This window comes from Lissotriton vulgaris, chromosome 1_1, assembly GCF_964263255.1.
Source record: "Lissotriton vulgaris chromosome 1_1, aLisVul1.2, whole genome shotgun sequence".
NCBI lineage: Eukaryota > Metazoa > Chordata > Amphibia > Caudata > Salamandridae > Lissotriton > Lissotriton vulgaris.
In genome coordinates, this window is record NC_141685.1 from 2,120,976,739 (window position 1) to 2,120,994,397 (window position 17,659).

Sequence of the window (17,659 nt, forward strand, 5' to 3'; positions counted from 1 at the left end):
AAGCAAAAACAAAGGAGTCCCGTTTGGGTGAAGATTTGAAATCCATCCGCGAAGGATGACCAGCATTTGTTTTGATTGGGTAAAGGAGGATAGGGTGGATAGCTGTCTGTTTCCCCTTCCTTGTTAAACGAGAATTGACAAAGCCTATAGGCCTCACCTTTGAACAGCAGAAGCCCATCAATGATAAGAAATGGACTGATCCTAGCCCTCAAAGTATTAGTATTAGATACCATATGACTTAACTACAGATGTAGGTGAGAACTAAAAAGTGTGCTTTCAAAAATCCTGTTCTCTTGCCGGTGTCACACCCCCACTCACTCTCTTTCTCACCCCCCCCACCCCCCATGGCCCCCTTTAAAAATGCAGTTTTCTTAGTTATTTATTTATAAAGTTTTATATAGCGCGAACAAGACACTATCACACACACGCACGAGCACACACGCACACACATCCCCGCTCCACCAGCGTGCCACCCTTTAAAAATCCTGTTCTCTTGCCGGTGTCACCCCCCCCCCCCCCTCTCTCACCCCATACCCCCTTCAAAAATCATGTTCTCTTACTTATTTACACGCACACACCAACACACACAGATCCCCCCTCCACCCCATGCCTCCCTTAAAAAATCCCTTTCTCTTGCTGGTGTCACTCTTATACACTCGCTTACCATGCACCCGCCACCCACCCAAACGTGCTATTTTCATAGTCTGAAATGACCAATTTTCTAAATATCGATATTATAATGTCAAACTACGAGCATGGAACTGCCAATCTGGCTGAGAAGACTGTGGCCCTGGTTGAATAGTCTGTGTGACCGCAATAACAGATATAGATGTTTTTGGCTGTGGCGACTGAGACTGCAGTCTGACTTTACCCTCGCTCCCTGGGCTGGCACACCATATAATTATGCAGCTGCCAGGGGAGATGGTGCTATAATTATCCTCACTAGTATGGCTATACCAAGTTTTTGGGGGGGAATTTTTGTAACATGTTTTTCTCCATTTGGAATGCTGCTCGTCCATTCTGAATGTAACGTCGATCATTCTTATTTAGAATTACACCACACATGTACACCTCATTTTCGGAGTGCGTTTCTATATCGGTTTATCAAGTAATTGCACAGAAACATGGATGATGGATTATGGCTTTGCAGTTACACTTAGTAAGTCATGTTAACATAGATCATTTAAACACGCATTTTAATTTTATAGGTGTATTTGCAATGGTGGTTTGGTCTCAAAATGTGAGGTGTATGCAGTTATGAACTACTGCCACCCACCGTGTTATTTCTTAGCATACATTCAGTTCTGTAAATTGGATTGTGAAAATTATACACAAACTCCTTGTAGGCCTGAACTACTTCTTGATGATTTACTTTTGCTGCATATTTCATTGACAAAAAACAGCTCTTCTGTGTGACCTTGGTGTTATGTGCCTGAAAACTGAGCATTTGAGTAATGTGCTGATTACTTAATTTGCAAGTATTTTAAAGTTTTCTTTTTGAGAACATGCTGAGATTTATGTGGATTTGTATAGCCTCTGCCTCGTAAAAATCATTTTCATTTCCTGCTTTAACTTCAGGTGAAAGGTCTTGTGAAGCAGCACATAGACTCCTTCAACTATTTCATCAATGTGGAGGTATGTGTCTTTATAATCACGCATGTAAGGGCTATAGGTCAGTCAGCGATTCAATTCAACCACTTACTTCTAACAAGGTATTTTTTCCCTTTTTAGATAAAGAAAATCATGAAAGCTAATGAAAAAGTGACCAGTGATGCCGACCCGATGTGGTATTTAAAGTACGTTGCCTTTTTTGTTCTCTGGTATTTGTTAAGGGAAAGAAGTCTCAAACTTTTCTTTTTTTATCTTTAATACTGATTTTGTTGCAGATTTGCACCTCGCAGATCATTGGTCCAAACTGAAATGCAAGCTGCACTCAAGTGGATAGACCTGCAGTCGCAGACTGAGGCGTACCACAACAAATCGAATGCATTTAAATATCGTGAAGCACATTTGGCCCAGAGTGGAAGATATGCAAATCATGAAAGTTTATCTGAAGATTAGTAAAGTTACAAATTCAAATCAATTGAAAATTAGTTATCCGTACATGAATGTATTAGTCAGTATGATCCAAATCAATTCAGAATCCCAAATACCGAGACAAATCGTTTAAATAGGTCATAAAGTAAATCTAAGCAGACTCATTTCCCATGAAGGGAAGTTCCCTACCATACTAAGCTAGAGGAATCTGGAAATTGGTGAGAAGTCAGACAGGATGGTGTCAGCAAGTAAAACCTCTAAAGGCGGAAGGAATAAAAAAAATTCTTTGGTCAAGTAAATAAGAATATAGTCTGCCCAGGAGTCTAGCTCATTCGGGCAAGGGCAAATAAAGCATCTCCTGTGCGGAGAGTGGAAAGGGCATCTGAACTGACTAACTCAGCAATGCATAGTACAATCATCTCTTCTATGATAAGTTTGACCCCCTGTGATTCCCATGAAGACAGCCAATCTGGATTAAACATGTTGCATGAATAAAGTCTCAGACTTCTTCAAATGGAGTCTCTGCTGAATGACATTCGGCTGGATATCTTTATCAGAATGATACAGTTTGCTCTGAACATTCTCACTTACAGATGCGGGATTCATTTTTCTGTCCTGTAGGGAACATACACAGATAAACATTCACACGGAGACTAAAACAATCTGATGCATTTGAATTATTGTTGACTTGTGCAGCTTGTCTCCTTTAAAGGAGAAAGAGGAAAAATCCTCAACAGACAGAAAGCATTGCAACTAACATAAGCCATTTAAAATTGAGGCCTTCATTAACTGTGGTCAACTTTAAGATGAATGTCACACAGTGTATGGAGCAGATTAATGTAAATGTTTGTGAAGAGTGTTAATGAAATATCTCCACTCCTGACTTTGCTTGATTGCTATTGTGGGAAGGTGGCTACTTGGTCACAGAAAACTCATTTAGCTATGTCCTTTTCCAGCGTTTCTAATATCTCTTCTACATGGGAGGTAACTGAATTGTGCCAACTGTGACAAAACTGTGTTTGAAATATGAACCTTTTACCACCTTAAAAGAAGTGATACTTCTCAGCATTCTGTGGTTCAAAGGGTACATGTTCAATGATGTCACGGTTTCTCTCTTGGTCCCTATTGCTCATCCAACACTACATCAGCTGAGGAGTGGGGAATTTCCACTAGACTGTAGCTCTGATCCCGGTCTCTACAGCAATACAGAAAGACTGGCCCTTACCCATTTTACAAGTGCCTCATGGTTATTTATTGCACACTTTGTCACTTCGTATGATTAGGTTTAGCTGGTTGAGGCAGCTACAACTCAGACTTGGGCCAGTGTCCGTTGACTAGTTGTAGCCGAGGGACCCCAGTGGTCCTGTGCTATCTTGCAATCCCTATTCTAGTGATCCAGCTGTTCCTGTAGATTTCTGACCCTTCAACATCAATTTTATGGGATCATGGCTTCTAATATGGCCTCTTACGTAGAATGTTTCTGCTTTTTTAATCACCCCTCTACCAAACACTCTTTCATATAAAAAATAACTAGTTGGAGAGGTAGAGTTATTTACCTTTTGAGTTTTTACCACACCTCCTATGTTTCTTACACTCCCTGTCAGGAAATATTGCTTAAGCGCCTGTAAATCAACTGGACGAAAGAGTATTTTGTGATAAAGTAATGGGGTGTGGCCCTAGCCCTCTTTATCCCCTCACCTGTCTTCAGTTACCGAGAGCCATCCAAAGGTCCAGTATAATCACTCTATTCTTAGAGCTCATCTGCCTTGTTTGCCATTAAATGAGCAGGGCGTGTGTTAAGAGTGGCTGATCGGGGGAGGAGCCTAACCTGAATCCGAGATGGCCGCCTGATCCCTCGGCTCCGCCGATCCCTCCGCTTCTCTCCCGGCCCGTGACTTTTTCTGCTGCCCATCCTGTTCTCACACTGCATCCTCGGGGCCGGGAGACGATTTGCCATCCAGAGGTGTGCTTCCCTGCTCGCTCCGTGGAGTGGAAGTACCGTGACGCCCTTGTCTCTTCCTCGGCGCTGGCGGCAGCTGGACGGTTTCTTTGTTCACGGCATGACCGGCCATCTTTGCACTCTTCAAGGACACGCTGCGGAGGCGCTATGACTGGCAGAGAACGACAGCGGCGCCGTGGTTAATGCTGCGAGGCTCAGTTTAGCCTCGATGGATATTGCGCTTCGATACAGTTGTAGCCGGTAGTGGTACATTGTATCTGCGCTCTGATTCATTCTCGGCGCTGTTGGCTCGCTACCCTCCGAAGGCGGAAGGGTTGATGCCATACTGTTCATTGTGCTCCTTGCCCCTGAGATTCCTCCGGGCTGCTGCCAGCGAGGTGCCCTGCTGCTCCTACTGCGTTGGCGCCGTGCATGGCGCCGGAATGGCGTGCACTGCTCCTGTGCTCCACGAAAGCACGTATCCTGCACCCGGACTATACGTCTATCCAGACGGGAGAGACGGTGATGACCAGCCTCGCGAGCTGCGACCCTGCTGCGAGCCCATTGAGCGGAGATCTGATGCCCGGTGCGCCTCTGCAATGCCAGTGAGTTTGAGAGACATCATGCGGGCATTGAGCTCTTTCCGATCTGAAGTGCTAGACAGTGCCCGGGACTTAATGGCTCGCCTGGATGCTTGCGCCCCCCATACTACTCCCGATGTCTCTGATGGCGCCCGTCCGCAGGACGCTTCTCCGCATCCTGACCCCTATTACAATGGGGAGCCTACCCAGTTGTGTCCGTATAGCCTGAGAGTGAGGGAGACTGGTGATGTTCCGGCACGGATTGATCTCCGTGAGCGGCTACCTGTGGACGGGGATTCTGAGGTGTGGCTGGCGAGCTGTCTTTGGACGCCATGTTTGGTTCTTCCTCTGTGTTCAGCTGGCATCGAACGCAACTCTCCCCTGATGCGGATGGCTTTGTTCTGGCTGACTGCTTCGAACGCTCTGAACCAACAGGGGATCCCCCTTCCTGTCATCGTTGATCGCAGGACTTTGATGGGGACATGCTCTGCTGGGCGACGTTGTACTATGTCAAGATCGCTTCGTCTATCTCTCCAGTCCACCATGGCCACTGTACAGCCGGACCACGTCGGTGCCCCAGATCGTAGGGGCCAGGGCTAAATATGCTCTTATTATCCTGATCTGCGGTAGAGTGTACTGTCGGGGTTGTAGGACATAAATTGTGGAGTTGGTTCTTTGTGTTTCTCTGTGGTTCGAGGTTCCGGGTGTGGGTGGCTGAGGGTACACCAGCTGGTTGTTTCCTGACTGATCCTGTTTGTTGGGGTGGAGGGTCGGTGTGGGTTGGGGGGTCAGAGATTCTGATTGATTCTGTGCCGACGCTTTAGTAATGGACGATATCTACGCTGTGGGAGTCTGTGGAGGGCCGAGATCTCCGGGTGACCTGATATCGAGTGGGCTCCTCCCCACCTTCTTCTCTTTGGGAGTTTAGGTTGATTTACTCTTTCTTACTCCCTATATTACAGGTGTTAATGTTATTCTTCTTCCTTTCTCTTCCTTCTTCTTTCTTGTCTATATTTCGGGTTCTTAAAGGGCGACAGGCACTCTGTGGGGGGGGGGGGGTAGGCCGTAGCCTCCACAATGTTGCAGGGTGGGCGGGGTAATTTGGCAATTTTTTAGTTCTATGGGCCTTCTTTTTTCTATTTTCCGCGCTTTCTTCATCTGATTCGATTCTGGGTCCGGGCTGGGGTTGGCAGGGAGGGAGCGGCGCTGGTTGGGGTGCGTAAATGATGGATGACGACTTGCCGTTGTTTTGCACCGCCATATTGTACTTGATGTTAACTTCCATTATTGTTTTCAGCTACAACGCTGCTTACCCATGTTGTGAAGTCATTGTGCGGACTCGAATCTTCTTAGTTCTTAATCTTCACTGACTTATATTATGATGAAAACGCAAAAAAAAAAAAACTTAAAAAATTAACCTTCAATTCTCCTCTTCCCCGGCGACATGATTCTTCCCAGTGTAACGCTCATTGATTGCTGAACTTTTAACTATTGCTGCTGGGGACCTGTAATGCTTGCACCTGTGCTGACGAAGTATCGTGGCCGGCCTGACGGTTGTAGGCCCGTATTTGTTCTTTATTCATGCACAATAAAGGTTTTCAAAAATTTAAAAAAAAAAATAAGAGTGGCTGATCGATCCCCTAACACAAGGCTATTGTTTTTGACTCCATGAAAAGACACGTGAGACACCCTTTCCAACAATAGCCACGTATTTGTATATGAAAGATTGCAGCGAGACAGCAGTTCTTGATGTGTCTACTCGACCACTAAACATACTGTTACTTGTCCATAGCAGTTTGCTTAGACGGCACGTTAAAGGATCCCCAGCCAAGATTAATCTAGAGGTGTTTCTGATTAGCGATTTTCATATTCCCCTTTTGAATCTGTGTACCTCTCTCATTCTTATTATGGGAATATTATGTTACCCAATGGTGGGATTGCAAACTCCTCTTAGAAAAATAAATAAAGTGCAGTGGGAACTGGTAGCTCTTGCGCATTAATGCACCCTTGTCAACATGCTCCACTCCTCATGTTTGCCATGGCTGGCCTAGCCTGCATCCTTTTTTCTGCTAAACTGTGGATTGGAACCTTTACTGGCATGCTCAGCAATTTAATTTTCTTTACATCATGATGAATTTATCCAGCCATCCAGCTTAAGAGTAGCTGCCAAGTCCCTCTTAAGTCTCCCAAGATCCGGCTGCCGGTTTATCCACCATACATTGATCAACACTCGCGTCAGACTCCTTATTAGGTACTCTTAGCACGCCCTGTGTCCAGTCCTTGGGTTGCAAAGCAGTTCCCAGATTCCTCAATGCAGACCCTGACAACATGGAACTAGTTTAATCAACAATCATTGGAATTTAATACAAAGATTTATTTAAAAAAAAAACAATCATTGGAATTCAACCTCAAGCTAGTCCCAATCCAGCAACCGGTTGGGACATTGCTTTCTGCTACATCAGTTGCTCAACGAGGGATGAACAATTCACAAGGCCCTCACTTCACAATAATGGTCACCTAGAGATGAGGGAACTTCTACATATTCTAGTCCAGAGCCCAGTAGTGGTGACCATAAGGACTGCACACAATGAGGTACTTACAGTATTGTCATGGCCAAGATCTTTAGACTCCATCAGCCCTAATGTATAATGAGGAACTCCATTGCTTTGTTGGCTGAGCCAACGCTCTCACTAAAAGTGTCACTAGTCATGCAAAGTCATCTCAAGCTGACCTGGAGGGAACCTTCCTCCTAACCTTGTCATCTAAAAGTCTTTTTTAATTTAATGTTCTTATATAGAGCATCTGGACTGTAAGAAATTGGGGTGTTTCACATAAAACTTGATAATACATACAAAAAAAGCTTGTCAATGTTTGACAATTAGTAGCATACAAAGTAGAATACATTCAATTATTGTATTGGAAAGACAGCGAGCTTTTATCCGATGTAATTGGGCTTGTTCAGGAACTGGCAAGATGGGTGACTTTTGAGGTACTTATTGAAGAGAAAAGGGCGAGAGTGACTACTGTCCTCTTGCTGGTTTGAGAAATGCCCAAAGCAAAAAATTGGTTCCCTTGGGGACTGATAATGTGTACGATGTGAGGCCGGAATTAATCCACTTCTCAACAGTATCAGTTATGGTATATTTACAATACATTGATAGTATTGCCAACAAATAAATGATACACGTCATCCAAATAGTTATATATCTTGTACCTGGAATGATTTGCACATAATTATATATAAACAGAATATATTCACTAGAGGTTACTAATAAATGCTACAAATGTGAAGAAGTGGCTCAGTGTTTGTGGTGAATCACTCATGAATGGTAGTACAAGGGAAGTAAAGATCGTAAATGTTCGTGACGGTGGCTGTAAGTGGGAATTTATGAACCGGGGCTGGTACTGGCTATTCCCTCTAGATGTAATTGATCAGTAATGTAAGCTGTCCATGTTTTATAATATGTTGCTGTTTCAACCCCTTAGAAGGGACTTATTGTGAGTAGTAGGCAAACTGTACAAATGTTAACAATAGGTTGTTTTGGGCAAACTTTAGATTCCAAAGGGAGTCGAAAGGCCGGCTGTTGCTTTGGTATGTTAGGACACAAGCATTCTGGAGATTGAGTCCCTGGTGAGTTGGGAGGCGTCCAGCGTATGTGTCTGTCCCAGGTATGGAAACTGGCTTGTGTCTCAGTGGGTCAGCGGATGGCAAAAGAAAGGACACAAGTAACGTTCTTCAACAGGTAGACACTTGTGATGGCTGATAGCGCAAATGTTGCATCCAACCTACAGTGGGATGGAAAAGCAGAAACGAACAGTGCATCTTCTGCTGATCCACAGTGATTAAGGTGGGCACATGGTATCCTAGCGTCCCAGTGTAAGTGGCCGCATTAGAAGCACCCTGACTTACGTGGAAGATGTTAGAAGACTGTAATCAGGAGATTAACATTTTGAAGAAGATCTAATTAGAAAATCATTCTAAGATTTAAAAGAAATATGTCCAGTTATGACAAAATGTGGATGTGTCTCGTTTTATTACAGGATCACTATGTGGAAGAAGAAGAACTAGGAAAAAAACAGGTTGATATTATGGGAACGTACAAAAAGAAAGGGGTTATTTTTTCGGAAAGCTCAAATAGTTTGGAAGAACAAGATGGAGAACTACCAGGGACATCTGCACATGCAGTAGAAGGAGATAGTTTTCAAGCTAATGAATACTATTGTAATTGTATTGTAATTGCATTTATATAGCGCTTACTACCTCTGATGAGGCGTCGAAGCGCTTTTTCGGCGAGTAGCACGCTACTCCGGGACCCATAGAGGATTAGTGTTAAATTTGTATAGTGAAACATGCAAGTACATTTTAAGTGGTGGATAGGTTAGTCAGTTATTTGGATTTGGAATGATAGCAGAATGATAGAGGAAGACAAAGGTTTTTATTTATATAGCGCTTGTTGACCCACGCTATTCAGGAAATCTATAAAGGATTAGTGGTGAATTGATATGGCGAAATATGAAGTAATTTTAGTGGTGGATATTAGTCAGTTACTTGGAGTGAGAAGAATAGCAGAGAGATAAAAGGGGAAGAAAGAATTGCATTCATATAGCACTTGTTCCCCTGATAGATGTTGAAGTGCTTTTCTGGCGAGTAGCACGCCACTCCGGAACCCATAAAGGATTAGTGTTGAAAATTAGTATAGTATACATATGAAGTAATTTGAGTAGTGGATATGTTATTCAGTTATTTGGGTAGTATATTAGTATAGTTGAATATGGAATTTGAGAAGTGAACATGTTAAACTGTTAATTTTGATTGAAAAGGATAGTGGAGGATTAAAAGAGTGAAGGATTATTAGAATTTTTTTTTAGGTCTTAGCAGTAGGAGGAGGCTTTTGGATGAGTAAAAAGGAGTTTTGGAGGGGAGGAGTCAGAGGGAAGAGTTTAGAAAGGTTTGTTTTAGGGGATCGGTATAGTAAAAAGAGGTGTCGGAAAATGGGGTAGAGTAGGAGAGAGTTTAGAGAGGGTTATTTTGGCGAGCATAGTAGTGGTATGAGGTTTGGGAAAAATGAGAGAGTGGAAGCAGAGGATGTATTGATAGATGTATTGGATGAGAGATAAGGTAGTGCATTGGAAGGAGTATTAGTAAAAACTTTGAGATGAGTCAGAAGGTTGGGCTAGAAGATATATTGAGTGAAATATAGGCTGAGAAATAGGGTAGTGCATTGGAAATGCTAAATTAGAAGAAAGTGATAAATATATAGATCTATAAGTACATTGAAAGTATATAGATACATAAAGGAGGTAAGTATATGTAGATGAAAGATATTGATAGAGGCACAGGATGAGAAATAGGGTAGTGCATTGGATATGCTTTTTCAGGAGAAAAGTAACAGACGCACAGATCCAAGTACATGGAAGGTACATAGATGCACAATGGAAGTATGTACATGTAGATCAAAGAAGATTTTTATTTATTCATTATTCTTTTTTCTCTTAACATAATATTATTTTACATGTTTATACAAAGTAATACACAAAGATAGGTACATATATATAGTGAAAACAATTCCTTATATATTATGATGCATGCTGGTACATTACTCTGTGCATAGTGTTGTGCGTGGTGTACATTTAGTGTGAGTGTGTTGCTCTGTTTGTGGATGTGGATGGTGTGGGCAGGGTATTGCTAAATTAGAAAAAGGGTGAGTGCCAGGGAGGGGAATGGTGAGTGCAGAGAAGGGGGAATTATGAATGCCAGGGGTGAGGGGTAGCTGCCATGCCAGGGGGGTAAAGGGCTAGTGCCACAGAGGTGAAGGTTGAGTGCCAGGTCAGGGGGAAGAAGGGTGAGTGCCAGGGAGATGAAGTATGAGTGCCATGGAGGTGAGACATAAGAGTCAGGAGGGTCAAGGGTGAGTCCCAGGGAGAGGAAGGGTGAGTGCAAGGGGTGAAGGGTAGCTGCCAGGCCAGGGAAGTGAATGGCTTGTGCCATGGAAGTGAAGGGTGAGTGCCAAGGGGGCGAGTAGTTAATGCCAGGAGGGGCATCGGTGAGTGTCAGGGAGGTGACAGTTGAGTGTCACGCAGTGTCAATGCTGAGTGCCAGAGAGGGAGAAGGGTGAGTGCCAGGTGCGAGGAGTGACTGACAGGCCTGAGTTGTGAAGGGTGAGTGCCAGGGAGGTGAGGGGTGAGTTACAGACTGCAAACAGTAGTGAGCTAGGGTCTAGAAGGAGGTGCGGAGATCATCACCCTGTGTGTGCCAGGCTGGGACGCACCAGTGCCAGGCCAGACTTGGGTGGATGAAAAAACATCTGAAAAGGCGAGTGCCAGGTCACTCGTAACCTTAGTACAGGAGTGGGGTGCGCAGGAGAGAGTAACATCTTAAAACAAGAAACTATTCAAAATCCTGAATACATTTTATGGTCTTTCAACCTTATGTGGAAAATAATAAGCAAATTAATGGGCTTCCGTAGCGGACTTTCAGCTTGTTACAGCAACTTATAGAAATAAAGTTTCCATTCCAAATAAGCCACAGCTAATGCAAGTAGTAACAGTACGATTCACAATTAACTAGAGACAAGTTAAAAAAGCACCCCAGAATTGAACCGAGGATTCAGAATAATAACAAGCATTTGCAAGTTTGAGCTATTGGTCTTGTAAATGATACATTTTTTATTTATTTGTTGGTTTTGAAAATAGCGAAATTGATAGCTTTGTCATTTACAATGCCAATACTTTTAACTTTTGCAAATGTGATACCTACAGCATTTGTAATGCAACATGTTTTGTATTTACGTGACTTAGATGTATTGATATTACAAATAACAATGGATTTTAATTTTTTTAAATAATTAATACTTGAATAAAAGTTATTGTAATTTATAATGGCAATAGCTTAAACTTTTGTAAATAACTTTTGTGAAGATTATGTTCAGTGTATTGTATTGTGACGAAAATCCAAGAACAGAAGTGAAGTATTAACATATTTTTGTGACATTTGTAATAAAGCTTGAAACATTGAGAGAACATATTTGAACCAGTTGTTGTTGAATGGTTGCACAGATTGATGCTGTGGTGGCGCTGAGTGATGTTGTGGTGGCGCTGAGTGATGTTGTGGTGGCTCTGAGTGATGTTGTGGTGGCAACGAGTGATGCTGTGGCGTTCAGTGATGCTGTGGTAGCGCATAGTGATGTTGTGGTTCCCCTGAGTGATGCTGTGATGCCTCTGAGTGATGCTGTGGTGATGCGATAGATAGATCGAGTGAGGGCGATAGATAGCTAGAGGGAGGGCGATAGATAGATAAATAGAGTGAGTGCGATAGATAGAGTGAGGGCGATAGATAGAAAGATGACGATAGAGTGAGGGCGATAGACAGATAGATAGAGTGAGGGAGATAGAGTGAGGGCGATAGATAGAGTGAGGGCGATAGATAGAGTGAGGGCGATAGATAGAGTGAGGGCGATAGATAGAGTGAGGGCGATAGATAGAGTGAGGGCGATAGATAGAGTGAGGGCGATAGATAGAGTGAGGGCGATAGATAGAGTGAGGGCGATAGATAGAGTGAGGGCGATAGATAGAGTGAGGGCGATAGATAGAGTGAGGGCGATAGATAGAGTGAGGGCGATAGATAGAGTGAGGGCGATAGATCGAGTGAGGGCACTAGATCGAGTGAGGGCGATAGATAGGGTGAGGGCAATAGATAGGGTGAGGGCGATAGATAGATAGATAGATAGATAGATAGATAGATAGATAGATAGATAGATAGAGTGAGGGCGATAGATAGATGTGTGTGGTTGTGTGTGTGGTTGTGTGTGAGATTGTGTGTGTGGTGGTGTGTGGTTGTATGTGTGTGTGTGTGTGGTTGTATGTATGTGTGTGCGGTTAGAGAAGGATGTATGTGGAAGAGAGCAGCAGATCAGCACAGCAGAAGAGAACAGGGAGTTAAGAAAGGAGGCGGTGGAAGAGAGCAGCAGATCAGCACAGGTGAAGAAAACAGGGAGTTAGAGAAAGAGGCAGTGGAAGGGAACAGCAGATCAGCACGGGAGAAGAGAACAGGGAGTTGGAGAAGGGTGCGGAGTGGAAGAGAGCAGCAGATCAGCATGGGAGAACAGAATAAGGAGTTAAAGAAGGAGGCGGGTGGAAGAGAGCAGCAGATCAGCACAGGAGAAGAGAACAGGGAGTTGGAGAAAGAGGCGGTGGAAGAGAACAGCAGATCAGCACAGCAAAAGAGAACAGGGAGTTAAAGAAGGAGGTGGGGTGAAAGAGAGCAGCAGATCAGCACAGGAGAAGAGAAGAGAAGAGAACAGGGAGTTAGAGAAGGAGGCACGGTGGAAGAGAGCAGCAGATCAGCACGATAGGAGAGAAGAGAACAGGGAGTTAGAGAATGAGGTGGGTGGAAGAGAGGAACAGATCAGCACAGCAGAAGAGAACGGGGAGTTAAAGAAGGAGGTGGGGTGGAAGAGAGCAGCAGATCAGCATGAGAGAAGAGAGCAGGGAGTTAAAGAAGGAGGTGGGTGGATGAGAGCAGCAAATCAGCACAGGAGAAGAGAACATGGAGTTAAAGAAGGAGGCGGGGTGAAAGAGAAAAGCAGATCAGCACCGGAGAATAGAAAAGGGAGTTAGAGAAGGAGGCGGATGGAAAAGAGCAAATAAATCATCACAGGAGAAGACAACAAGGAGTTAGAGAATGAGGCAGGTGAAAGAGAGCAGCAGATCAGCACAGGAGAAGAGAACAGGGAGTTGGAGAAGGCGGTGGGTGGAAGAGAGCAGCATAACAGCACAGCAGAAGAGAACATGGAGTTAAAGAAGGAGGCGGGTGGAAGAGAGCAGCAGATCATCACAGGAGAAGAGAACAGGGAGTTAGAGAAAGAGGCGGTGGAAGAGAACAGCAGATCAGCACAGGAGAAGAGAAGAGAGCAGGGAGTTGGAGAAGGAGGTGGGTGGAAGAGAGCAGCATAACAGCACAGCAGAAGAGAACATGGAGTTAAATAAGGAGGCGGGTGGAAGAGAGCAGCAGATCAGCACAGGAGAAGAGAACGGGGAGTTAGAGAAGGAGGCAGAGTGGAAGAGAGCAGCAGATCAGCACGGGAGAAGAGAAGAGAACAGGGATTTAGAGAAGGAGGTGGGTGGAAGAGAGGAGCAGATCAGCACAGCAGAAGAGAACAGGGACTTACAGAAGGAGGTGGGGTGGCAGAGAGCAGCAGATTAGCACAGGAGAAGAGAACAGGGAGTTAGAGAAGGAGGCGAGGTGAAAGAGAGCAGCAGATCAGCAGAAGAGAACAGGGAGTTAAAGAAGGAGGCGGGTGGAAGAGAGGAGCAGATCAGCACAGGAGAGGAGAAGAGAACAGGGAGTTTGAGAAGGAGGCAGGGTGGAAGAGAGCAGTAGATCAGCACTGGAGAAGAGAACAGGGATTAAGAGAAGGAGTTGGGTGGAAGAGAGGGAGGGCAATAGATAGAGGGAGGTAGGGCGATAGAGGGAGGGCAATAGATAGATAGAGGGAGGGCGATAGAGGGAGGGCGATAGAGGGAGGGCGATAGATAGAGGGAGGGTGATAGATAGAGGGAGGGCTATAGATAGAGGGAGGGCTATAGATAGAGGGAGGGCGATAAATAGAGTGAGGGATGGCGATAGATAGTGAGGGAGGGCGATAGATAGTGAGGGAGGGCGTTGGAGTGAGTGAGGGCGTTGGAGTGAGTGAGGGCGTTGGAGTGAGTGAGGGCGTTGGAGTGAGTGAGGGCATTGGAGTGAGTGAGGGCGTTGGAGTGAGTGAGTGAGTGAGGGAGGGCGTCAGAGTGAGTGAGGGCGGTAGAGTGAGGGCCGTAGAGTGAAGGTTGTAGAGTGGTAGAGTGAGGGCGGTAGAGTGGTAGAGTGAGGGCGGTAGAGTGGTAGAGTGAGGGCGGTAGAGTGGTAGGGTGAGGGCGGTAGAGTGGTAGGGTGAGGGCGGTAGAGTGGTAGAGTGAGGGCGGTAGAGTGGTAGCTTGAGGGCGGAAGAGTGGTAGCATGAGGACAGTAGAGTGGTAGCATGAGCGAGGTAGAATGGTAGCGTGAGGGCGGTAGAGTGGTAGCGTGAGGGCGGTAGAGTGGTAACATGAGGACAGTAGAGTGGTAGCGTGAGGGCGGTAGAGTGGTAGCGTGAGGGCGGTAGAATGGTAGCGTGAGGGCGGTAGAGTGGTAGCGTGAGGGCGGTAGAGGTAGCATGAGGGCGGTAGAGTGGTAGCGTGAGGGCAGTAGAGGGAGGGCGGTAGAGTGGTAGCGTGAGGGCAGTAGAGTGGTAGCGTGAGGGCGGTAGAGTGGTAGCGTGAGGGCGGTAGAGTGGTAGCGTGAGGGCTGTAGAGTGGTAGCGTGAGGGTGGTAGAGTGGTAGCGTGAGGGTGGTAGAGTGGTAGCGTGAGGGCAGTAGAGTAGTAGCGTGAGGGCGATAGTGGTAGCGTGAGGGCGGTAGAGTGAGGGCGGTAGAGTGAGGGCGGTAGAGTGAGGGCAGTAGAGTGAGGGCAGTAGAGTGTTAGAGTGAGGGTGGTAGAGTGAGGGCGGTAGAGTGAGGGCGGTAGAGTGGTAGAATGAGGGCGTTAGAGTGAGGGTGTGAGGGCGGTAGAGTGAGGGCGGTAGAGTGAGTGCGGTAGAGTGGTAGAGTGAGGGCGGTATTGCACTTGCAGTCCGTTGCAAAAAACAACATAAATACTGACTGCCCATTGCTAAAGCAACATTTGCACTGACAGTCCAGTAATACAACGACATTTACAAAGAAGCACCAGTGTAAATCAACATTGTCTCAGTTATGGGTGGTATCTGTGACATAAGTACAACTACATTTTAAAGACGCATATTCAGCGAAGCCAACCTTCTCTCGAAACAGAATGTGAAAAATGTGCCTCAAATTACCCCTGGGTATCTGGGACCGATTACCCTTTCGAATATTATAACCTTATGAAGTAATAACAGATGAATATATGTCAGTTCGGCAAGTTAGATGAGAACCAGGTGGTTCTGTTCAGTGCTCAAACGAGTTCATCCAATTATAAGGTATCCTCGTATTTTCTCAATTGTTCCCTACTGCAAATTAATGGCAGCTTTGCCTATCCAATGACATATCTGGTAGAAATGCTGTAACTGTATCTAAACATAATGGGCTATTTCGTATTTTTTCTGGGTTTGTTTCAACTTTTTGCAAATAAATACCCTATCAACTGTATTCTCTTTTAAACAGCTGGCCGGGCCCACTTCTCCATTGCCCATTTGTATAGAATTGGTTGAAATTTATGTTTTCTGGTTGATAAATGAATATGTAGAAAAGTGAGGTTTAAAGTTGTAGGTACTCGGGCCTCCCCTGGCCAATGTAACAAAAAAATATGTGCCCAAGATCACATTCTCATAGGTTTTTCCTGCAGAGAAATGGGGAGCTGCTCAAGGTTCCACCACAAGGCTGGTCTTTAACTCGTCTAGCATGGCTGGCTCTGGCCTTAATCTTGTGATGTCTGGAGCCCCCAAGCCGCGCGCATCTTAATGGGCACTTGACCAATCTAATGGTTTCCTTTGGCTCAGATCACCTCCGCGGCTGACCTGGGGCAAATAAACTCGTGAAAAGATAAAGAAAAAATAGTTGTCAAAATGATTCATGCCTGAATGTTCAGCGAGCAGCACTAAGGATGCTGGGGCTTGTAGTTTCGCCATGTTCACTCAAGGGTACACGTTATTTCAAGGTTCGTATAGTTACTTGCGTTCTATTGTTGGCACACATTTTATGAATGTCTGAAAGCCGGACTGTTAGAAAGGCGACCTTATGGAGGAGGGCAGGGGCTCCCTGCCAGACCACCCCAAGTCTCACCCCTCCTTTGAGAACTGGCTGAGCGCGGTCGAGAGGCCTCCGAGTGAGGTTCCTCTCTTAGGATCGTACAGGTCGAACACTGTGCCACTACAGAAGGACACCACACAAGGATAGTTTTTCAAAGTCTTTATCAGTAAACTAGGCAGGTTATCTTTAGCAATACAATACGAGGGGATCAAGGGATCTTCAAAGTCTTTGGTAGCTGGGAGAATAGGGTAGCGTGACAGTCTTGGTACCAATCGGGTACGGGGATACCCTGCGCTCAGCTCTCAATCCTCGAGCCGGGGGGTTACAGAGTCGGGCCGCGGCAGCGCCAGCAGGGCTCTGGAGATGTTCTCAGCTAGGTTGGGCCGCGGCACCGCCAGCAGGGCTCCAAAGGTGGTTTCAACGAGGTTGGACCGCGGCAGAGCCAGCAGGTCCCCGAGGATGGTTTCGGCGAGGTTGGACCGCGGCAGCGTCAGCAGGTCTCCGAAGATGGTTTCAGCGAGGTTGGACCGCGGCAGCGCCAGCAGGTCTCCGAGGATGGTTTCAGCGAGGTTGGACCGCGGCAGCGCCAGCAGGTCTCAGAAGATTGTATCAGCGAGGATGGACCGCGGCAGCGCCAGCAGGTCTCAAATGAGTTCCTCTCGGCGTCTCTCGACTCCAGGATACAACTGCCGACCCATTCCAGGGCTGCCCCAGATATAGATCTGAAATCCTTTGATGTCCGGACCCTCGCACCTGGGGGCCAGAGGGGCCGGGTTGAGAGCGACCAGACACTCAGCAGGGGGGTGGAGCCAGCGCCCAGGGAGGCAGGAGGGCGATCGAAACCCGGCGTCCGGGGGCGGCTGAAGGCCCATCGAAACTCTCGTCCTCCGTGAGGTGCCAAGTGGCCGATTTACCACCTGGGCGGATCTTAGTGCCTCGATGTTGAGGCCGCGGCCGGGGTCGGGCCGAGGCCACGAGGTCTGGATGAGGGAGGCCCAGGATGGAGTCGAGGCCTGTGAGGGTGGCCCCGGATGGGTATCGGGCCCGTAGTGTGGGCGAGTCGGAGTCGCCATGTCCTGATGGGGGAAGAGCGGGGTCACCCATGGTGGCGGCCCTCATGCAGGGTTGGAGAGGGTCTCTTCAGCCCGGAGGACAGGGGCGATGTTGGCCAGGGCCCGCCAGGCGGGTGGGAGCGGGACCACGCCACGAGGCCGGTTCCAACACGGACCCATGACTTGAGACAAGTTGACAGAAATATTTTGCACTCAAAGTAAAATTGGACGCTCTGCAATTTCACTTTTTGGTAACGTAGTGCATAAC

At 46.2% G+C, this 17,659-nt stretch overlaps 1 protein-coding gene across 1 annotated transcript in view; it reads left to right on the forward strand.

Moving 5' to 3' along the window:
- The window catches only part of POLR3B (RNA polymerase III subunit B), a 1,027,565-nt gene that overhangs the window by 202,339 nt on the left and 807,567 nt on the right, over nucleotides 1–17,659 (forward strand). The window contains exons 3-4 of the mRNA XM_086921773.1: nucleotides 1,579–1,635; nucleotides 1,732–1,796. Of these exons, the coding sequence (XP_086777899.1) occupies nucleotides 1,579–1,635; nucleotides 1,732–1,796 (122 nt within the window). The remainder of the gene's footprint in view (nucleotides 1–1,578; nucleotides 1,636–1,731; nucleotides 1,797–17,659) is intronic.